Here is a 24,169-nt window from a genome sequence, read left to right on the forward strand (position 1 = left end):
CAAGCAGGGCGGGGCGGGGCGGGGCGGGGTGGGGTCAGGGACCCTATGTCAGGAGGCTTTGCGCCTCTGGACATGGCTGGAACATCAGGGCTTTTCCCTGGTGGTTCAACACCTGGCAGGTTCGTTGAACGCCAGGGCGGACGAGCTCAGCCGCCAGTGCATGATGGATCACGAATAGTGTCTAAACTCGGAGGTGTCGCAAGGTCTCTTTCAACAGTGGGGAGAGCCATGGTTAGATCTATTCGCTACCGAAGAGAACGCGCAATGTCTTCAGTTCTGCACGTTGGAATTTCCAAGGCAGCACTCGCTCGGACGCTTTTCGTCGCAAGTGGGGTTGCGGTCTATTGTACACCTTTCCGCCTATACCACTTCTACCCCTAGTGCTGAAGAAGATCAGGCACGTCCGGGCCCAAGTTATTCTTCTGGCGCCGGACTGGGCTTGAAGAGTTTGGTATCCCGAGCTACTCCATATGAGCGTAGATCCCCCGATTAGTCTACCTCTTCAGGAGGATCTTCTGTCGCAGCAACAGGGGACGGTCCTGCACCCGAACCTGTCCAGTCTCCACCTCCTTGCGTGGATATTGAGCGGCGACAGTTGATTCCCTTTGACTTGCCTCCTGAAGTCTGTGATGTGATTCTGGCAGCCAGGCCTACCTCCACTAAAGTGGTAAACACCTGCAGGTGGAACAAATTTGTGGCATGGTGCACAGCAAAGGCTGTGGATCCCCTTTCTGCCCCTCTTTCCGAGGTCATTTTGTTCCTTCTTTCTTTGGCCCGGCTGGGCTCTGCTCTGGGCACTATCAAAGGCTATCTTTCCGCCATTTCGGCCTTTCTCAGGCTACCTGATTGGCCCTCTCTTTTCAAGTCCCCTGTTGTAAATAGATTTATCAAAGGCATTTCACACCTTTTCCCCCCTTTTCCGTTTGTGATGCCACAGTGGGACTTGAATCTGGTTTTGACCTATCTGATATGAGCTCCTTTCGAGCCTCTTCACAACTGTCCTCTTAGTCTTTTGACTCTGAAGGCTGCCTTCCTGGTTGGTGTCACCTCCGCTAGGTGAGTGAGTGAGCGCCAGGCTCTTTTTTGTAAACCTCCTTTCCTTTCCATTCATCAGGACAAGGTTGTACTCCGGCCCCAGCCTTCCTTTTTGCCAAAAGTTGTCACAGCCTTTCATATTGGGCAGACTTACCTTGCCCACTTTCTTCCCCTATTACTCTTTGGCTAAAGAGGAGCCTCCGGTGGGGCTGCGTGCTCATTCCACTCGAGCCACTGCAGCTACTACTGCATTGGGGCGGGGTGTCCCCCGCAAGACTTCTGTCAGACAGCCACGTGGGCATCACTGCACACGTTTACGAAACATTATTGCCTGGACAGCCAAGTCCGGAGAGACCGCTTTTTTGGCCGTTCTGTTCTCCAGGACTTCCTGGTGTGATTTTGGTTCGCAGACCCACCACCGGGGTTGGTATTGCTGGGGTATCTATTCCAAGGTAAGGAATCGATGACTAAGTGTTTCTTTCAGATGAAGAAGTTACTTACCTTCGGTAAAGATGTATCTGTAAGAAACAGTAGTAGTGATAGATTCCTTACTGCCACACCCATCCTCCCCGTTCTGCGAACTGATTTCTAGGGTTAAGGTCATCCCTTTCAGGGCCCTAGTTTCAAGGCACCAGTGGTCAGTATCTTGCTTGGCTCTGCGTTCCTGGCGCGGAAAGTCGTGTACAGAACTGACGTCAGCGCGCATGGGCGATGTCTTCAGTACTGGCCTCGACGTCATCCCGGCGATCACGACGGATGCGGAGCCGCACGACGCCACCTACCGACGCGCAGGGATATTGCTGACAAAAAAACTTGCCGGATCCAGTCGGATGCCTGGGGATATTCTAAGGTAAGGAATTTATCACTACTAATGTTTCTTACAGATACATCGTTACCGAAGGTAAGGTAACTTGTTCTTTATATCCCTTCTTCACCAGGCTCTCTGCGCCCTGTTAAAAGAATTTACCAGCATCGCTCATCTTGGAATAACAGTGCTTTAAAAATGTATTTTAAAAAGTGATTATGAATGCATTGCATTTGGTTTTCCTTCAGAAGGTCATTCCACTGTTGAAGAAAGGAGACGTGTAGGTCACCACCTCCCTAGAAGAGGTCTTCTTCCATGCTCTCACCCACAGGAAACATATCAAACCAAAAAAGAACAGACCTCTTGTCTAATGCCATAATATTTATGATGCCATAATATTTATCAACATTTTCAAAATCAGTAGTGACATGATGTTGACACCTGTGAAACAAGTTAATTTAATCTCTCACATGTCCATGACATTCAAAGGAAACTATCTGCACACTAAGATCAAAGGTTTAAAATCTCCCAGCAGTGTTAAGTTTTGCAGCGTGAATCTTTCTGGATTCACTATGCTGCATTTTTTCGCGATCTTGTGGTTGGGTCCGGATTCGTAGTCTTTTCTTAGTTTTTTTTTTTGTAGCCCAGGTGGGTGGCGACGACCCACCATTTGGTGCACCTCCCGTGACGTCGTCGTGCTTCCTGCGGAAGTCCCACCTTTGGGGCGCCATCTTCAGATTCTTTTTTCCGCCGTTGGGTCTGGATCGTCATCGGGAAGCTCCAGAATTACAATCGAAGGAAGAAGAAAGGAAAGCGAGTTTTGTCGATAAATACTACGAAGATATCACAGGAAAGGAAGAGATTTCATCAGGAGCACGAAGAAAGGAGGTTCTTCGCCTTTTTCTTTGACGACCTTGGAGAATGCGCACTCAGAGGCCCTGAGCGCAATGGACAAAACGCCATTCAAGTTCTGCCCAAACTGCCACCACAAGTTCGCGCAGAAGGACCAGCATCCGGTCTGCAACCTCTGCCTACCGGTCGAACACCAGAGTAAGGACTGCAACGCCTGCTCAGCCTTCGCGCCGAAGACGCTCCGGGTGAGAGATCGGCAGAGAAGAGCCAACGCCAGCATGGATGGCAAGGGTAAGGCCCCGTCACTCTACGATCTGGGCCTCTCCACGGACGATGAGGACAACGTCGCCGAGGCAGCCGAAAACTTCACGGTCGTAGAGACCGACAAGAAAAAAGAAGACTCGGTAAGAGAATCGTCGAGCGCAAAACAGAAAATACCTCAAACACGAGGGCGACTCGAGAAAATCAGAGTCAAAGTCCACAAAGGCAACCCCGGCGCCGAAAACTTCGACGACCAAGGTGCCGAAAGACGCCGAAAAGCAAGGGTCGTCGAAGACAACCCAGGAAACAGGACGATCGACGCAGAAAGAACGGTCGACGTCGACGCAAGTTTCGTCAAAGACCCGCGGTCGACGCCGAAAGCATCTCCGAGATGGAGAAAAAGAAGAGGCGGCTCGAGGCCGAAATGGAGAACATCCTTCAGAGGAGGAAGGAGTTCGACGCCAAGATGAAGGAATTCAAGATTTCAACGGTTCCACCGACGGAAGTCGTCGAGGTCGAGGACGAATTCGACACCGAGGGGCTGACGAGGGATCTCGAAGAGGAAGACGAGACCTATTATGACGGCGAAGCCGAGGAAGAAGACCAGCAGTCGTTCTACGGCTCGGCGCCATCTACCAGCCACGACATCGAATGGCAGGATCTCGACACCGAAAACCCGGAGGAGCCCGTGGACACGTACCCTTCGAGGCCTTCGCCACCCGACGACATCGGGGTGTACAATATGGTGGTCAGGAGCGCAGCGACAGCCTTCGGCGTCAAACTCGACGAAGAGAAGCCGAAAGCCGATTTTCTCCTCGAGACCCTGCTCCCCATCCAGACGAGGAGCCAATTCCTCCCCATGCTACAAAGTGTGATGAATCAGGGGAGAGAAGCCTTCAAGGAACCAGCGACCTGCCGTTCGATCACGCCAAGGACGGAGAAGAAGTATAAGCACTCTTCCCTGGACCCCCCTTACATCAAAGGTAGCGTTACCGCCGACTCCATCATAGCTTCCACGGCCAGGAGAAGGGCCAACGTACCAGCAACTTCGGGCCCACCACCTGACAAAGAGAGCAGGAGGATAGACCTCACAGTAAGAAAGGTCGAGAGGAACGCCGCAATGCACTGGCGCATGGCGAATTCCAATGCACTCCTCAATAGGCACCAGTACCAGCACTGGGACGAGATGGGGGAGCTAGTAAAACACCTCCCCGAAGAATACCGCCAGAGAGCCTCGCACCTGGTAGACGAAGGTAAAAACATCGGCAACTCCTGTATAAAGACGGCGTTGGACGGGGCAGAGACTTCAGCAAAACTAATGGCCATAGGAGTCACCGAGAGAAGGCATGCATGGCTCAGAATCTCGGGATTCAAGCCTGAGGTGCAGAACAACATCCTTAGCACCCCCTTCAACGGAGAGACGCTGTTCGGAGCAACAGTAGACGAGAAACTCACCCAGCTGAAAAAAGAAAACGAAACGGCGAGGTCCATGGGGGCCCTACAGCTGAGGGGAATGAGGCGAGGCAATCCCTCGAGGAGACCCTACGGTAGGGGAGGAAGCCAACAGGGGACGTCGCACCAGACGTTCCAGCAGGGTGAAAGTCACGGACAACAAGGTCAACAAAAGCAAAACTGGCAGTACCAACCTCGGGGCCAGTCCTTTCGCGGGAGAGGGAACGGACGTGGCCAAAGGAGGAGAGGGGGTGACCAGCCCTCATCAAAGTGACTCAGCACGCAAGAGGACGCCTACCCTCGACATGCCCCCAAGGGTGAGGCGCAAAAAAGTAACATCAGGGGGAAAAGAAGATTCAAAAGCCTACGAGCATACAACACCAGTAGGCGGAAGACTGAGGTTCTACCTTCAGGAGTGGCGGCGTATAACCACAGACAAGTGGATACGGAACATCATGCAGTACGGATACTGCGTAGATTTGGAGAAAAGACCTCCAAACAGGAAACCAAAGGGGAAGACCGAGATCGGCTCAAGAACTGGCCCTACTCAGAGAAGAAACACGGAAACTTCTAGAAAAGAGAGCCATAGAGGCAGTGCCGTTCAGAGAACGCAACAAGGGGGTCTACTCAAACTACTTTGTGGTCCCGAAAGTAGACGGAAACCTCAGACCCATCCTGGACCTGCGTTACCTAAACAAGTTCATCAAAACGCAGAAGTTCAAAATGACTTCGCTGCAGGAGGTACTGCCCCAAATAAGAGACGGGGACTTCATGGTCACCGTGGACCTCAAGGATGCGTACCTGCACATCCCAATAAACAGAAGACACAAGGGCCTTCTAAGGTTCTACATCGACCAGGAACACTACCAGTTCACAACCCTGGCCTTCGGATTAAAATCGGCGCCAAGGGTCTTTACAAAATGCCTGTCGGCGGTCGCGGGCCACCTACGAAGGTAGGGAATCCATGTCTACCCCTACTTAGACGACTGGCTGGTCAAGGCAAACTCACGCGAGAAGTGCGAGAGGCACGCAAAATGCGTAACAGACACTCTCACGAATCTGGGGTTCTCGATTCACTGGGGGAAGTCATCGCTGGAACCGGAGCAGGTGAAGATTTTCCTGGGGGCAAAAATCAACTCCCTGAACTGTACAGTGGTGCCCAGCGACAGGAGGACAGATGCCCTACTGAAGGAGACGCGGCTCTACCAGAAGGGGCGAGCTCTGACAGTGAGGTCAGTGAGCAAGATGATGGGGATGATGGCGTTGTGTATCCAGCTGGTGCCGAATGTACGCCTGCACATGAGACCATTCCAGGAATGGCTACAACAGCAATGGTCACAAGCAGACGGAAGTTGGGAGGATCTAGTGGTTGTTACGCACGCAGTGCAGGAGGAGATAACTTGGTGGAACAGAGACAACATGACAGCAGGGAGGAGCCTGACACCACCAATCCCAATAATGACCATTACCACGGACGCATCGCAAAAGGGATGGGGAGCGCACATGGACAACCTCAGAGTAAGGGGTCTGTGGGCTCCAGCAGATGCGGTTCGCCATATCAATTACCTCGAGTTGAAAACAATCCTGCTAGCCCTGAAGGCATTCCAGAGGCACCTGTACAACCAGAGGGTGTTGGTTCAAACAGACAACACCACGGCAATGTTCTACATCAACAAACAAGGGGGGGACACAGTCGTTCCCTCTCTCCTCTCTAGCTCAGGAGATTTGGAGATGGGCCATACCTCTCAGGATAGATCTACTGGCAATTCACCTACCGGGGAAGGACAATGTGGAGGCAGACTGGCTAAGCAGGCAGACCTCGGCATCAAATGAGTGGGAGCTCAATGGCCAGGAAACGGAGAAACTCTTCCGGAGATGGGGAACTCCCACAATAGACTTATTTGCAACACGCCAAAATGCAAAATGCCAAAGCTTCGTGTCCAGGCAACCAGATCAGCAATCCCAGGGAAATGCCCTATGGATAAGCTGGTCGAGGACATTTGCCTACGCCTTTCAACCGATACCCCTGTTGCACAGAGTGCTCGACAAGTGCAGAACCAGCAACATGACTCTGATCCTAGTGGCTCCGCAGTGGGCAAGGCAGACATGGTTCTCACAAATTCAAGAAATGGCACAAGGCAATCCATACAGGTTCGAGAGGAGAAAGGACCTGCTCTCAATGCAAAACGGAGAGGTCCTGCACCCAGAGCCAGAGACCCTCAACCTGGCGGCATGGCTCCTGAAGACCTAGAGTTCGCACACCTAAGATTGCCTCCGAGCACTATGCGAGTGCTACGGGAGGCAAGGAAACCAACTACACGAAAATGCTACAGCGCAAAATGGAAGAGATTCACTGTGTGGTGCAGGAAAAAGGGCCTGCAAAACAGAATGACAAGAGACTCAACAGTGCTGAGGTACCTCACACACCTTCTAAAGAGTAACCTCTGCTCGAGCTCCCTAAGGGTACACCTAGCGGCGATCGTGGCCTACACCAGAGGTGAAAAGGGTGGAAGTTTCTTCACCTCGCAGGTTGTGAAGAGATTCATGGAAGGAGCCAAAAGGATGGCCCCCCCGAAAAGGTTGCCGCCGCCGGCATGGAATCTAAACGTGGTTCTGACGGAGCTCATGAAGGCACCGTTTGAACCCATTCACAAGGCCACACTGCAGATGTTGACGATGAAAACGGCCTTTCTAGTGGCCATAACCTCACTACGCAGGGTGAGCGAGCTTCAAGCTCTAACACCACAGGAACCCTACATTCAGATTCACAAGGACAGAGTAGTCCTGAGGACGGACCCACACTTCATGCCCAAGGTGGTGTCGGCGTTCCACATGAATCAGAGTATTCAGATACCAAGTTTCTTCCAAAACCCGACTTCAAACGCAGAAAAGGCCCTGCACACCCTCGACGCAAGAAGAGCGGTGATGCACTACATTGAGAGAACCAAGGAACTCAGGAAGTCGAAGCAGCTGTTTGTGTCCTTTGCTACTAGCTTCATGGGTAGGCCAGTGACTAAGGGCACCATCGCTAGGTGGATTGCCCTCACTATTCAATTCTGCCACAAACCGGCTGGACAGGAGCTAGCGGAGGGGCCTCAGGCTCACTCCACAAGGAAGAAGGGGGCCACCGTGGCCTTCCTGGCGAACACGCCCATCCAGGACATATGTCTCGCGCCAACTTGGGCATCTGTGCACACGTTCACGAAACACTACTGCGTGGACATTCAGATGAACAAGGAAGCACAGGTTGGACAGAAGGTGCTTCAACACATTTTCAACGACCAACGCTCATCTACCACCCAGCCGCCACAAAATTAGGAAAACCGCTACAAAGTCTATGCACAGCATAGTGAATCCAGAAAGATTCACGCTGCAAAACGAATAGTTTCTTACCTGTCAGTGTAGTTTTGCAGCTTGAAGATCTTTCTGGATTCACTAGCGAACCCACCCACCTCCGCCAGGAAGATGAGGCTGGAGGAAGAGGGGGTAAAATGGAAAAGATCAAAAGAAATGAAAACGTACAGAAACATGGACAAGAAGGATTAATCAATCGCCTAGGGTTTAAAAAAAAAAAAAAGGAAAGGAAAAAGAACCCGAAGATGGCGCCCCAAAGGTGGGACTTCCGCAGGAAGCACAACGACGTCACGGGAGGTGCACCAAATGGTGGGTCGTCGCCGCCCACCTGGGCTACAAAAAAAAAAAAGACTACGAATCCGGACCCAACCACAAGATCGCGGAATAATGCAGCATAGTGAATCCAGAAAGATCTTCAAGCTGCAAAACTACACCGACAGGTAAGAAACTATTCGTTTCTGCATCCCTTTCACTCTTTGTTGTAAATTGAGGCAAATTCAGGAATTGTTGTGCTGTCCGAGGAAGGACATATCAGGTGACTGGGTGAGTTAAATTTACTTACCACAAAGTTTAACAGTTTAACATGCTCTGCAATGGTGGCAGAACATAAACAGTTTGATGGTTAGCCTGATCAGTGCTTTTGTACCAAAAATAAAATGCAAGTCGTGCATGTGACCCTGGACACCACCATCATGTCTACATAAAAAGCTCTAGGCAGAGCAAAATCTCTACTGAAGCACCCCAAGAGCTTTAAGAATGTGTTATCCTAAAGTGGGTTTCTGTCTTGCTAGAACTCTTCCCATGTATATGAATGTCCTTCCTAATGTCCTCAAAAGGTAGAAAGTGACTACCTACAGAGTGGGCCTATGTGAGAACGCATTCTGGAGATACTGGATTTTGTATTATAAACCTCAAAGTCACCTTATTCACCTTGAAGAGCAGCAAATGTAGAGATTTTGCTAGTATACTCTACCTGCTGTGGAGTCTGAGGGATGATACCCCCCCCCCCCCCCCCCCCCCCCCTCGGTGTGGTTCCTTTCCTTTTAATTCAAGTGCTGTCTGTCTAGAGCAAATGTTTTCAAACTGTTTTCCTCAGCTGGTTCATTGATGGGTCATAAGGTCCTGGCGCTGGAGGAGGGTCAGTGCACTAGTAAGTGTGGGAAAAAAAAACACTGACCGCAAATGTGAACTTGTATGTCTCCAGGCTTTCTTTGTCTACCCATGGTGCTCAAGGCAATTATGAAATAGAGAAGTGCTTGACTTCTGAGCAGCGGCACAGAGAGGAGGAGATGCATAGGTGTTCAGACTTTAGGGGCACACTAAGCAATGGCCCAGAGGAGAGTCACTCGCAGGGACTCAACTGTTTGCATAGACACAGAGCGACAGCCTGTTGAGCCCTGTGTTCTCCCAGAGGGCAAGGTCCAGAGACGCGATTGTTTTTGAAGAGGGACGGCCTGCGGGGGTAAGGGAGGTGCTTTTAGTGGTCGCTGAGAGGAGGAGAGGCTCAGTGATTCTATTTTTTATAAAAATTGTTGCTCATAGTCCTTAGAAAAGGCAGAAGTGCAGAATGTACAAAAATAGAGTTCTAAGGGGGCAGGGGAACAATCTCCCTGGGCGCTCTACATGTGGCGGGCCAGGGGACAGGGTGAGGCGGCTGAGCTCCTCCTTTTTTTATTTAAAGCATCTGTTGCTTACAGCGCTCAGAAAAGGCGGATATGCAGTGTGTAGAGCTATATATGTAATTAATTATCTGAAAGAAACACGTTAGTGATAGATTCCTTACCTTAGAATATCCTCAGGCGTCAGACTGGATTCGGATACGTTTTTTCGTCAGCAGTACCCCTGCGCGTCGGTAGGTAGCGTCATGCGGGTCCGCGTCCGTTGCTGGCGTCGTAAGTGCTGAGATTACGTCACGGAGACTACGTAGGCGCCACCCATACGTGCTGACGTCAGTTCTTTCTATTTCCGCTCCGGTAAGCGCAGATCCGGTCAGAGCACGTACCCTAGTCACTTTTTGACTATCTTTTTGAGTCCTTTTGTCTTCTGTAAGTTTGAGTCTACTCTGGTGCACGTAGGGATGCCTGGTTTTAAGTCTTGTGGGGTCTACCTTCGCAATATGTCGATGGTGGACCCCCACGACATCTGTCTCTACTGCCTGGAGCACGACCCCCGGACCTGTATGGACTGTTTGGCCATGGCCCCGAAGGGAGCGGCGCTGGAAAGTGTTTGAGGTCCGGCACTCGTCCCGTGCCGTTCACGGTCCAGGGGCCGCTCCAGAGAACGCTCGCGGGGCCTCCATCACTGCTCCTCGGGCTCCAAGTCTTCACCCTCTGATTCGTGTAAGAGACGTCCCAAGAAGAAGTCTAAGAAGCGTTGTCGCTCTCTGACGTCCCCCCGTCGGTCACCGGATGCGGACGAGGGGGACAGGGGTTGTGCCCCTGCGGCTCCTTCGGAGCCCGGGAGTCCCGCAGCCTACCCACCTTACCCAGGTCCGTCGGCGACTCCCGCACAGGTGCAAGAATTTCTTGCTACCATGGACCGCCTGTTTAAGCCTTTGGCTCCTGCCGGCGCGCCCTTGGGCCCCGCGGTCCCCTGTCAGGATCCTGATGGGCAGGCGGCCCCAGCGCCACAGGATCCCGCGCCGCTGGCTCCGGCCATGGCGCCACAAGATCCCGCGCTGCTGGCCCCAGCGCCACCCTCGGCTCAGCCTCCGGTGCCGCAATGGATACCATTTGTTCCGTCCCTGCCCAGGTTCTCGGACAATTTTGTCCCTACCTGGGATCCGCATTGGGACACGGCGCTGGTTCGGCCCCGTCCAGCGCTGTTCCCGGTGCAGTTTGTTCCTTCCCCGGTCCCTGCCCTGCCGCCGCAGCCTGTCCCACATACGGAGGAGGGGGAGGATGACTGGGAGGGGTCTGAGGACCCCCTTGCTCATCAGTGTGACTCCGAGCAGGACTGGGCGGATGAGTTAGAGGAGGCCGGCGGGCTTGATCTCTCCTCTGACCCAGGGTTTGCCTCTCCTCCGCCTACCATGGAGGAGGGCGCCTCGTATACGATGGTGCTTCGTCGTGTCCTCCACCTTTATCTCCCTACGGTGGCCCTAAAGACTAATCTCCTCACTGAGGTGCTCCAGACGGCATCCACTTCGTCGGAGCCCCTGCTCCCATTTAACAACGCCATCACTGACGTCTTGCTGGGCACTTGGTCGCATCCAGCCACAAGGGCCCCGGTGGATAAGAATGTTGCCAGGCGTCATCGCCCGGCGCTGGGCGACCCTGCCTTTCTGACCACTCCTCCTACGCCCGAGAGCCTGGTCATCCAAGCTTCGACGTCCCAGAGTGCCTTTTTTCCACGGCTCTGCCGGATAAGGACTCTAAGAAGCTGTAGCAGTTCGGCAAGCGGTTGTCCTCTTCGGCCAGCTGAGAACTGCGGTCAGTGAACACCGCCTGCCTCTTGGGCCGCTATTCCCACGCGGTGTGGGATGCCATTGCACAGGTGTTGCCTCAGTGTCCTGAAGAGGCCCAAGCTGTGCAGTCTCAAGCTGTTGCCGAGGGTAAGGATGCGGCTAAGTTCACCATTCGGTGTGGGTTGAAAACGCCGGACTCACTAGGTAGAGCCATTTCTACGACCGTGGCGCTTCGTCGCCACCCTGGTTGAGGTCTACCGGGTTCTCGCCAGATGTACAAATCTCACTCATGGACATGCCCTTTGATGGCACCCGCCTGTTTGGCAATAAGGCCAACAGTGCGCTGCAGCGTTTTAAGGACTCGCGGGCTACAGCCAAGTCCTTAGGTCTTTCCACGAAAAGCCTAGCCACTCCTGGTTTTTGTTCCTTTCGTGGCAACGGCAGGGGCGCCCAGGCATGTTCCTTCAGCAAGCCTGTGCAGAACCAACCGCAGCACGGCCGCGGCTTCCGCAGGGGCAGGTCTGGGAATCAGCGTGGGGGTGTATCCAGATTCTGCCCCCGCTGCTTCTGCCTCCAAACCTTACTAACCTGAGCTTTGTGGAGCACCCCACACCAGTGGGTGGCAGGATCCGCCATCACCTCCCCCACTGGTACGCTATCACATCGGACACGTGGGTGCTGCAGATCATCCGCAAGGGTTACTCCCTTCCCTTTCAGTCCACCCCTCCAGCCATGCCACCTCAGTACCACCGCATGTAGGGGGAACACTTGGCGACTCTCCAGCAGGAAGTTACGACCCTCTTGGCCAAGGGGGCCATCGAGTGCGTTCCGGGGCCGGAGGTAGGGAGTGGTTGTTATTCCCACTACTTTCTGGTCCCCAAGAAGGACAACGGGGGTCTACGTCCCATCTTGGACCTCCGGAACGTCAACCGCTTCCTCCGGAATGAGAAGTTCAAAATGCTGACTCTGGCTCAGGTCTTGGCTGCCCTCTACCCTGGAGACTGTATCGTTGCGTTGGACTTACAGGATGCATATTTTCACATCCCCGTCCTGCCGGCCCACCGGTGTTACCTGCGGTTCACGGTAGGCCAAGAGCATTTTCAATTTGCCGTGCTCCCCTTCGGCCTTACCACGCCCCTCGGGTGTTCACGAAAGTGATGGCGGTGGTCGCAGCTCATCTGCGCAGGTCAGGGGTGTCAGTCTTCCCCCTACCTCGGCGACTGGTTGTTGAAGGCGGGCTAGCCCCAGGCAGTCGTCTCCCACCTTCAGACTATGGCCGACCTCCTGCATTTGCTGGGGTTCTCCATCATCGTGCCGAAGTCGCACCGGAGTCCCTCTCAGTAGCTCCCCTTCATAGGAGCGGTTCTGGATTCGACGCGGTTTCGGCTTTATCCTCCCGAGCAGCGAGTCTGGGATATTCAGGCTATGATTCCGATCTTTCAGCCTCTGTCCTGGGTTTCAGTCAGGATGGCCTCCTGCATCCTGCTGGTGCAACATGCCAGATGGCATATGCAGGCTCTTCAGTGGGACCTGAAGTTCCAGTGGGCGCAGCATCGGGGCAACCTGTCCGATCATGTCCAGATCTCGGAAGGCACTGCACGACAATTGCAGTGGTGGCTCACGAATCGCGATTGGGTCAACGGCAGATCTCTCTCCCTTCCCCAACCGGAGCACACATTGGTGACTGATGCGTCCCTCCTGTGATGAGGAGGCCACTTGGGAGAGGCAGAGATCAGAGGACTCTGGTCTCCGGCGGAGTCCCGTCTCCATATAAACCTTTTGGAGCTTCGGGCGATCCGATTTGCACTGAAGGCATTCCTTCCCTTTGTCCGGGGAAGTGTAGTGCAGGTGTTCACGGACAACACCACCGCCATGTGGTATTGCAACAAACAGGGCGGGGTAGGGTCGTGAACCCTATGTCCGGAGGCTCTGCGCCTCTGGACATGGCTGGAACATCAAGGCAATACCTTGGTGGTTCAACACCTGGCGGGTTGACTGAACGCCATGGCGGACGAACTCACCCGCCGGTGTTTGATGGATCACGAATGGCGTCTTCACTCAGAGGTGGCGCTAGATCTTTCTGCAGTGGGGAGAGCCTTGGTTAGATCTATTCGCCACCGAAGAGAACGCGCAATGTCATCAGTTCTGCGAGTTGGAATTTTCAAGGCGGCACTCGCACGGCGACACTTTTCGTCGCGAGCGGATTTGTAGTCTGTTGTACGCCTTTCCGCCTACACCACTTCAGCTCAGAGTGCTGAAGAAGATTCGGCGCGACCGGGCCCAAGTCATCCTTGTGGCTCCAGATTGGGCACGAAGATCCTGGTATTCCGAGCTACTCAGCATGGCAATCGATCCCCCGATCCGTCTGCCTCTTCGGGAGGATCTTCTGTTGCAGCAGCAGGGGACGGTCCTCCACCCGAATCTGTCCAGCCTTCACCTCCATGCGTGGAGATTGAGCGGCGACAGTTGACAGCTTTCGACCTTCCTCCCTCAGTCTGATGTCATTCTGGCAACCAGGCGTCCCTCCACTAAGACGGTATACGCCTGCCGGTGGAACAAGAATGTGGCATGGTGCACAGCAAAGTCTGTGTATCCCCTTTCTGCCCCTCTTTCTGAGGTCCTTCTGTTCCTACTATCCTTGGTCCAGCAGGACTCTGCTCTGGGCACTACCAAAGATTATCTTTGGGCCATTTCCGCCTTTCTAAGGCTTCCAGATCGGCCTTCACTCTTTAGGTCTCCAGTTGTTAGCCGTTTCCTGAAAGGCATTACGCACACGTTTCCTCCTGTGCCTTTCATAATGCCTCAATGGGACTTAAATCTTGTCCTGGCCTTTCTGATGTGCGCTCCTTTTGAGCCCCTTCATAACTGTCCTTTACGTGTTCTCCCACTCGAGACTGCTTTCCTGGTAGCGATCACCTCTGCCAGGAGAGTGATTGAGCTCCAGGCTCTTTCTTCTAAACCTCCTTTCCTTTCTGTTCATCCGGACAAGGTGGTTTTAAGGACCCGTCCTTCTTTTTTGCCAAAGGTTGTCACGCCCTTCCTCATTGGGCAGACCATCACTTTGCCCACCTTCTTTCCGCCTCTGCATCCTTCAAAAGAGGAAGAGAGGCTCCACCGTCTGGACCCAAAACATGCGCTCTCGTTCTATCTGAAGCGCACACAGCAGTTCCGGGTGGATGACCAGCTCTTTGTTGGCTACATGGGCGCTAAGAAAGGTTGGGCCGTGCACCAACGAACCATCTCTCAGTGGGTCGTTCTGTGCATCAAAGCATGCTACTCGTTGGCTAAGAAGGAGCCTCCTGTGGGGCTGTGTGCCCATTCGACCAGGGCAACGGCAGCCACTACTGCCTTGGGACGCGGCGTTCCCATGCAGGATATTTGTCAGGCAGCTAAGTGGGCCTCGCTGCACATGTTTACCAAGCATTACTGCCTTGACAGTCCAGTCCGGAGAGACGGCTCCTTTGGCTGTTCTGTTCTCCGTGACTTTCTGGTGTAATCTATTCGCTGACCCACCACCGGGGTTGGTATTGCTGGGGTATCTATTCTAAGGTAAGGAATCTATCACTAACATGTCTCTTTCAGATGCACAACTTACTACTTGTGTAACGATATATCTGTTCCTGGCGCGGAAAGTTGTGTACAGAACTGACGGCGTGCGTGGGTGGCGCCTAAGTAGTCTCCATGAAGTCATCTCGGCGCTTAAGATGCCAGCGACGGACGCGGAGCCTCACGACGCCACCTACCGACGCGCAGGGTTACTGCTGATGAAAAAACTTTTCCAGATCCAGTTTGACGCCTGGGGATATTCTAAGGTAAAGAATCTATCACTAACGAATGCCTCTTACAGATATATCGTTACACAAGTAGTAACTTGTGCTTTAAGGAGCCTGCTGGGTACCTCGGGGTAAAGAGTCAGAGAATGAGGAGAAGTTCAGGAGCTCTTTTCTTTAATACCATCTGTTACGTACAACACTCAGACCAGGCAGAAGTGTGGTATGTGCCCCCATATAAAATGAGCCACTAAGAAGTGGATGGACAACCTGCAGGTGGCCTCAGAGCGGTTGCCAATGGGCGGGGTGAGGCGAGCCACAGAGGCTTTTTATGAATAGACTGACTTAGGTACAGCGTGCCAAAGGCCTCGGTGGTAATGGCCCAGGGGAGAGGAGAGGGGCATGCACTCTTTTTTAAAATTCTGTAACATCTGTTGCTTACAGATCTCAGAAAAGGCAGCGGTGTGGTATATTGTGCTATAAAAAAACGAGTTGTTTTTACAGCGAGGCAGAGGCACAGAGTAATTTAATAATCTTTACCCCTCTTGTCCTCATCGTCTCTCTGCTGCATAACTCTTAAGTGTTGGAAGTGGGTGTCTGACCTCAAACCATATTGCGCAGGGGGTTCTGAGAGCAGAACAGTTTGAATACCTCTGCTCAGAGTACTGACCACAAGGAGACTAGGCAAGTCCATATTAAAACGGTTCTGCAAACCCGGCCAAGATAGGTTTGATACACTAGTCTCCAATAAGTGTCTGTTCTAAGGACTGTCAGACTCAGTACACATCTGCAGCTCATGACACGAGGGGTTTGGATAGATTTGCAGTAATACTGATCTTTCAGCAAGACCCAGGCACGTGACTCATGAATGCCTGGATTTCGGGCATCTAGGTATCCCAGGCACATTTGGCCAAGAAAGCTCGTGCCAGGAAGTGATTGTCTCTGTGGCATAAATGCATTAATTTCACCATTATCAGTTCCTCCCAAACTCATAGCAGAACCATTTAATCCCGTGAGCAAAACTGATACAGAACGTGGATTTGGAAACCTTGTTTAATCATAGCAATACAGAGATTGGCATGCTGCTAGCATGTTTGTCATGAGTCATTGGAATGAGGCAGTTTTTAAAACCAATCTTAGTTTATTACCGAAAGCTGTTTATGAAATTCATATCTATTAAACCGTATCAATCCCAACTGGCTACACCACAAAAGAAAGTTCTCAATTCCATCGACGCCAAGCGTAAATGAAACTGGTATCTGGATAGGATAGCGGAATTTCAGAGGTTCTTCATTGTCTGTGGACAGAGGAGGAAGACCAGATTATATCAACAGGGTTATAAGAGGATTTCCACATGCATCGTCATGTGTCGTCGCAAGGCTAAAAGATGCCATGTGCAAGAGTAGCTATGGACTCCATTGGCAGCAGCTGTCGGCCTCCATGCGTGGCGGGCATCCTTTGACAGGATGCTTGCAAGACCACTGCACACTTTCACCAAGCTTCAATATCCTGGCTTCCAGGGAAGCGGAAGTGAAACGGGCAACACGGCAGGGTGTTTTTTGTCATGTAAACTCTTCTATTTCTGTGGCTTCATATACTGCTTATTTTTCCGATTAAAGGTGCACAAATCCATGAAAATTCCAATGCTGAACAAAAAAAAGTTACGTATCTATAATTATAATCTTCGTTCAATATAATTAGTTTTTTAAAATTGCACTTGTTCACAAAACCCATGCCCCAGAGACCAATTGAGAATTTATTTGCTATGTTTATTTATTGTTTTTATTTGGCATTTCTGTGGTACACATTCTGCCATTAGTACGCATCGCATCTCTTTTCGTAAGCCTGGTGGTGAGATTTCCAAAATTCATTATATTCATGCCTTGCTTTTATATTTTCCTCCTCTTCAAAACACACTAGGTGTTGTGGACGGCAATAACCGTGTTTAGTGGGGTGCGTCAAGTAAAAGTACTGAGTACTTCCTTCGTGCTGGCTGTGCCTAGATCCAACCTTTGTATGAATATAACCAGGCCATTCAAGAACAATGTTTGTAAACTGCTTTACTTTTCAAACATTTTGCTGCTAGCATGTCATTTTGTTTTTGAGGACAGAGTAGTAGGGTGGCGTTTTAACCACGGTTTTGCATCCGTTATTGAGATGTGCTTTCTTTAGTAAAAGTTCGGTATGAGACACAACAGATATTTTATACCATATGTTGACGAGAACCTCTCTGGCGCACCGCGCATGAAATGGGTCTGTTGTGTCTCATTCAAAGAACAGCACGTTTTGTGATCTGGTGTGGAACAGGATTGCCTAATAAGGAACAGTCTCAAAATCTCACCACTGCTTTTGTTTTAAATAGCAACAGATTACTCTGGGTTGAAAACATCTAGAATGTTTGGCTTGTGACGCTCTTCTGATGAATTTGGCGTTAAGACTCGAAATAGAACAGCCTCTCTTGTCTTGGCATTTAAATGTGTTGTAGTGCCACATCAGTTATTTATGCAGACCTAAAAATGTTCTGTGCTCATGTATTTGGCTCTAATATTCTTGTCTTGCAGTGTAAACCTCATGAAAACCAAATTAGATCCTGAAGGCCTTGGGGTCATATTGCTGGCTCCGTTTCTTCAAGAATTTTTTCCAGAACAGGTAATATCCTGGTCACTCTTTGAACGCTGCAAACTTCATCCCTGTGTGGCAGAACTGCCAAAACGTTTTCCACCCTTGAAGTTAAACATTTAGTCATTACCTACTTTACTTCTGCAAAACGCATGATAACAATTCTCATATGTTCTTATTGTTTGTTTGCATTGTATATGGTTCACGGTAGACTGAAACATGGATTTACAACAGTATCCAAGCATTTTTGAATGTCGGTCACAAACAATGTGCGGTTACTTTAATAACATTCTTGAATTAGTCAGTGCGCATCACTCGCTTATTCCATGTTATTGGGAAGCATGCTTATGTTTATCTTCACACCCTGTTTGTCTCTCGGATGTAGCACTAATAGGGACCCGTTCACCATGCTCCAGGGATTAGTTTTTAGTCTGTTTTTTCATTGTTTAGTCTTTGTATATTTGCAGCCACCATTAATTATTACGAAGAGGAAAATCCTGATTTGGTTTTTTTTAAGGTCTGTCCGCTAGGCACATGTCCTTAAAAATGGCTGTTTCTGATAAGTCCTAGCTTTGTCTCCGATTTTGCGACTCTACAACTGCTCTCGTTCCACAGAGAATACCCCACAAAGTCGCAAATGTGGTTTTGGCCATGTAGTCTGGCGGTTTGGCAAGAGTCCTATCAACACCATGCTCCTCCATGGGGAAGAGGCTTCACAGCATAGAGGATTATAGGGGCAAGTGATGTCTGGTAAGTCTAAACACTGTGAATGAGATGGCACTGGTTCTGAATCTTCACGGCTGTCCACACCCTCTTGTAGCTGGAGTGAGGGAGGCTTTCACGTATCACTTATGGTGGCTTCCAAAGTAAGCAGATCTTGTGGGATTGTTGTTTTCCTCGGGTACTGGAAGACACACAGAGGAAAAGAAGCTTGAGGGAGCGCTCTGGTGATGCTGCAGCAGTTTCCAAGTGGCCCTAGCCTGGGACTTTGCTGCAGAATGACAGTTGTGATCAGGAAAAGCGCTTGTGCGTGATGGAACCTCTAAATTGCCGTTGGCTACCAGGTGTTAAAGATGTAACTAGTATAGTAGGCAGAGTAGCCCTTGCAAGGCCAGAGGGAAGCATGTCCTCTTTGGATAGCATTCAGATCTGGAGGCCCATCAGCATGCAGTAACCACCAGATCTTTGGTCCTAAACTTGTGGAGAAGTGATCAGGATTGTGCATAAAAGAGAATACCCCTGTCTGCTTTTCCCCTGGTAGAAAATGAGTGTTACCTCACTGTAAATTGAGGAGACTGGGATTCATCTGACATGCCAAGACATTTTTGGGGACTAGTGATGCTACTAAATCACATCAGCTGGCCTCTATTCCTCCCAAAAAATTCAGAATGTGGAGATTAATGCTCCTTATGGCATTCTCTCTTGGTTGTCAGGTAGACTAGAGGGTCTGCATTGAAAAGGCAGGAGTTCTAAATATGAGTGTTTTACTATGCATTCTGAAGGAGCTGGTGGAACGGCTAGTCGGGTATATAGGTGTGGAATCTGTTCAAACTGAGAGCGGCTTTGTGGGTGGAAGCAGCTATAGACTTACCTGATCCATGAAAAGCAGAGTTGATAATGGCTTACTTTTAGAGACTGATGATATTCAACTTGCCTCAAATTGACTCTTTTGCCACCCATTTCACTTTCCATTAACCTACTCAATGGCAATTTATTTGGATGGACTTGTACATTTTATTAAACATTCATTAAATGGTAATTCATGGTGTATGCCTATTTAAGTTATAAACTGAAATGTGCAGAATTTAGAGAAACTGGGTTTTCTTCAACGCCTCTATGGACTGTTTCTATCTCTCTCCTTTCCGGTTCTGTATTTCAATAATAATGTTAAAATATCCCTCCCACTGGTCCATATATATTCTCTTACAACGAACCTTACAAATTGTACTTTGCCTATTTTTTCAGGAAGTTTCATTGATGTAAAGGTCTGCAAACCCTGTGCTGGCTCTACACTTGAGCGCAAAGTGAGAAATTAAGTTTAAATCATCTGACTCAAATTTAAGGCACCATGGATGCCTTTGATAATGTTATTGAGTCTTGTGCAACTCACTTGGAGGGCACACTTGGCATGATTTCAGCCTCCTCTCTGTAAACACGGATGGATCGCTCTGATTATTTAACGAGCTAATGGTGTTCTGCAGTGCTGAACAGAGGAAATGGATATAAAAGCATCAGACAGAGAATCAGTACAGGTAGTGGAGGAAAAGATGTTTTAAACAACTTCTAAAATCCGAGTGAGGCTAATTTTGCAGTTGGATAAGTATTGAGTTATAGTAGTTTGTAGCAGTGCCCTATTTATGGTCAATTTAGCACTTTTATAGTTTGAGTCTAAATGCTTCGAGGTATAAGGAACTCTTACCCATTTGCCCTTATCAGTAAAGATGATATTCGAGTTAGCAAGATATGTTGGGTATTTTTAGATACATCATTATATATGTTAGGCAGTAGGTTTTAAACGTATCCTTTCCTCAATGGGGAGCTAGAGTGTCTCCTCCATTATTGGGACGATAAGATTGAGTTAATGTTTAATTTCCTAAAGAAAATGAAATTGTACATTTGCAGACTAATTTAATCTTTTGATACATGGTATCGACTGGGAGGGTGGGGATTGAATGTTAAGTCAGGGATTTCACCGTTGAGGCAATTGAAGTGGAGAATCCTAACTTGAGTTCTTCATGAAGCACTTTGGGTGTGATAAGAAAAAACAAAAAAATAATTTTACTCCAGCCAGACCAGCCCTTTTGTTTTTACAGTTGCTTCCCTCTGGGCATGTATGCTTTTCTGTGACAGGCTTTCTAAGAGGATCCGTCCAACTGAGGCTCACAATGAATTTACAATAGCCTTATCCTGAGTCCTGTATTATCATTTCTAAAGTGTTTTTTTATTCTATGTACTTTATCTTCTTTCTTCTTTGATTTCTATGTGTCAGTGAGTATTATTTATCTATGCAAGGTTTTACTGTTTTTAATCAATTATGTTGCACGAAAACTGTTTTACTGTTGAACTGTGTTTATTTGTACCTTTATGATTTATCTTTTTATAAATCAAATAAAACGTTTTATATAAATCAGAAATCTGAGTGTTGGCATCAACAAGTTGTCTAAAGTTCAGTGTTGTGGTTTTGATAGGTGATGTCGATCTCTTTGAAGGAGAAGGTTTTTACACAATTTCGTATCATCTGAATGTTTGTTTGGAGACTTCCAGATGCTCAAACATTGTTCTGCATTCTGTCCAATTGTATTTTTTATAAATATGGAGGTTAGCATATTGCTACCAAAGGCTACTTTGGAATTGCAGCAAATCACCACAATGCAGGTGGATTGATAATCAAATAACAAACTTTTCACTGGTCCTGGGCCCCTCCTTTTTTTTTTTTTTTTTAAATATTTTTATTGGCATTCATCATAATCACATTAAGCCAGTTACAGACATTACCAGATTTTGGTATCCATTATGATGGTCCTGTACCCCCAATGACACATTATAAGCTCAGTTTTTATGCTGTTTTCTGTAACCTGTGATGCCCCCTCAATACTATGAAATTCTATTGTGTTTCTAAAATAGATTTTTGCAGCGTGAATCTTTCTGGATTCACTATGCTGTGCATTATTCCGCGATCTTGTGGTTGGGTCCGGATTCGTAGTCTTTTCTTTTTTTTTTTTTTTTTTTTTTTTTTTGTAGCCCAGGTGGGCGTCGACGACCACCATTTGGTGCACCTCCTGTGACGTCGTCGTGCTTCCTGCGGAAGTCCCACCTTTTGGGCGCCATCTTCAGATTCTTTTTTCCGCCGTTGGGTCTGGATCGTCATCGGGAAGCTCCAGAATTACACTCGAAGGAAGAAGAAAGAAAAGCGAGTTTCGTCGATAAATACTAGAGGATATCACAGGAAAGGCAGAGATTTCATCAGGAGCGCGAAGAAAGGAGGTTCAGCGCCCTTTTTCTTCGACCTTGGAGAATGCGCACTCAGAGGCCCTGAGCGCAATGGACAAGACTCCATTCAAGTTCTGCCCAAACTGCCACCACAAGTTCGCGCAGAAGGACCAGCATCCGGTCTGCAACCTCTGCCTACCGGTCGAACACCAGAGTAAGGACTGCAACGCCTGCTCAGCCTTCGCGCCGAAGACGCTCAGGGTGAGAGATCGGCAGAGAAGAGCCAACGCCAGCATGGATGGCAAGGGTAAGGCCCCGTCGCTCTACGATCTGGGCCTCTCCACGGACGACGAGGACAACGTCGCCGAGACAGCCGAAAACTTCACGGTCGTAGAGACCGACAAGAAAAAAGAAGACGAGGTAAGAGAATCGTCGAGCGCAAAACAGAAAGTACCTCAAACACGAGGGTGACTCGAGAAAATCAGAGTCTAAGTCCACGAAGGGAGCCCCGGCGCCGAAAACTTCGACGACCAAAGGGGGAACCATGGACAAGAGGCCGAGCGGATCCTTAGAAAAGGACTCCCTGGTGCCGAAAGACGCCGAAAAGCAAGGGTCGTCGAAGACAACCCAGGAAACGGGCCGATCGACGCTGAAAGAACGGTCGACGTCGACGCAAGTTTCATCGAAAAGACCCGCGGTCGACGCCGAAAGCATCTCCGAGATGGAGAAAAAGAAGAGGCGGCTCGAGGCCGAAATGGAGAACATCCTTCAAAGGAAGAAGGAGTTCGACGCCAAGATGAAGGAATTCAAGATTCCAACGGTTTCATCGGCGGACGTCGTCGAGGTCGAGGACGAATTCGACACCGAAGGACTAACAAGGGATCTCGAAGAGGAAGAAGAGCCCTATTATGATGGTGAAGCCGAGGAAGAAGACCAACAGTCGTTCTACGACTCGGCGCCATCTACCAGCCACGACATCGAATGGCAGGATCTCGACACCGAAAACCCGGAGGAGCCCGTGGACACGTACCCTTCGAGGCCTTCGCCACCCGACGACATCGGGGTGTACAATATGGTGGTCAGGAGCGCAGCAACAGCCTTCGGCGTCAAACTCGACGAGGAGAAGCCGAAAGCCGATTTTCTCCTCGAGACCCTGCTCCCCATGCTACAAAGTGTGATGAATCAGGGGAGAGAAGCCTTCAAGGAACCAGCGACCTGCCGGTCGATCACGCCCAGGACAGAGAAGAAATATAAGCACTCCTCCCTGGACCCCCCTTACATCAAGGGTAGCGTGACCGCCGACTCCATCATAGCTTCCACGGCCAGGAGAAGGGCCAACGTACCAGCAACTTCGGGCCCACCACCTGATAAGGAGAGCAGGAGGATAGACCTCACAGGAAGAAAGGTCGAGAGGAACGCCGCAATGCACTGGCGCATGGCGAATTTCAATGCACTCCTCAATAGACACCAGTACCAGCACTGGGACGAGATGGGGGAGCTAGTAAAGCACCTCCCCGAAGAATACCGCCAGAGAGCCTCACACCTGATAGACGAAGGCAAGAACATTGCCAACTCGTGTATAAAGACGGCGTTGGACGGAGCAGAGACTTCAGCAAGACTCATGGCCATAGGGGTCACCGAGAGAAGGCATGCATGGCTAAGAATCTCGGGATTCAAACCGGAGGTGCAGAACAACATCCTTGGCACCCCCTTCAACGGAGAGACACTGTTCGGAGCAACAGTGGACGAGAAGCTCACCCAGCTGAAAAAAGAAAACGAAATGGCGAGGTCCATGGGGGCCCTACAGCTGAGGGGAATGAGGCGAGGCAATCCCTCGGAGACCCTACGGTAGGGGAGGAAGCCAGCAGGGGCCGTCGCACCAGACGTTCCAGCAGGGTCAGCAGGGTGAAAGTCACGGACAAGGTCAGCAGAAGCAAAACTGGCAGTACCAACCTCGGGGCCAGTCCTTTCGCGGGAGAGGGAACGGACGTGGCCAAAGGAGGAGAGGGGGCGAACAGCCCTCATCAAAGTGACTCAGCACGCAAGAGGACGCCTACCCTCGTCATGCCCCCAAGGGTGAGGCGCAAAAAAGTAACATCAGGGGGAAAAGAATATTCAAAAGCCTACGAGCATACAACACCAGTAGGCGGAAGACTGAGGTTCTACCTTCAGGAGTGGCGGCGTATAACCACAGACAAGTGGATACGGAACATCATGCAGTACGGTTACTGCGTAGAGTTGGAGAAAAGACCTCCAAACAGGAAACCAAAGGGAAGACAGAGATCGGCCCAAGAACTGGCACTACTCAGAGAAGAAACACGGAAACTTCTAGAAAAGAGAGCCATAGAGGCAGTGCCGTTCAGAGAACGCAACAAAGGGGTCTACTCAAACTACTTCGTGGTCCCGAAAGTAGACGGAAACCTCAGACCCATCCTGGACCTGCGTTACCTAAACAAGTTCATCAGAACGCAGAAGTTCAAAATGACTTCGCTGCAGGAGGTACTGCCCCAAATAAGAGACGGGGACTTCATGGTCACCGTGGACCTCAAGGATGCTTACCTTCACATCCCAATAAACAGAAGACACAAGGGCCTTCTAAGATTCAACATCGAACAGGAACACTACCAGTTCACAACCCTGGCCTTCGGATTAAAATCGGCACCAAGGGTCTTTACAAAATGCCTG

At 50.1% G+C, this 24,169-nt stretch overlaps 1 protein-coding gene across 3 annotated transcripts in view; it reads left to right on the forward strand.

Moving 5' to 3' along the window:
• Positions 1 to 24,169, forward strand: part of MINDY3 (MINDY lysine 48 deubiquitinase 3) — a 256,241-nt gene that overhangs the window by 215,895 nt on the left and 16,177 nt on the right. For all 3 annotated transcript variants that reach the window (XM_085631243.1, XM_085631242.1, XM_085631241.1), the window contains exon 14: positions 17,497 to 17,584. In XM_085631243.1, coding sequence (XP_085487369.1) covers positions 17,497 to 17,584 — 88 coding nt within the window. The remainder of the gene's footprint in view (positions 1 to 17,496; positions 17,585 to 24,169) is intronic.

Source organism: Triturus cristatus, chromosome 10 (assembly GCF_964204655.1).
Source record: "Triturus cristatus chromosome 10, aTriCri1.1, whole genome shotgun sequence".
NCBI classification, from domain to species: Eukaryota; Metazoa; Chordata; class Amphibia; order Caudata; family Salamandridae; genus Triturus; species Triturus cristatus.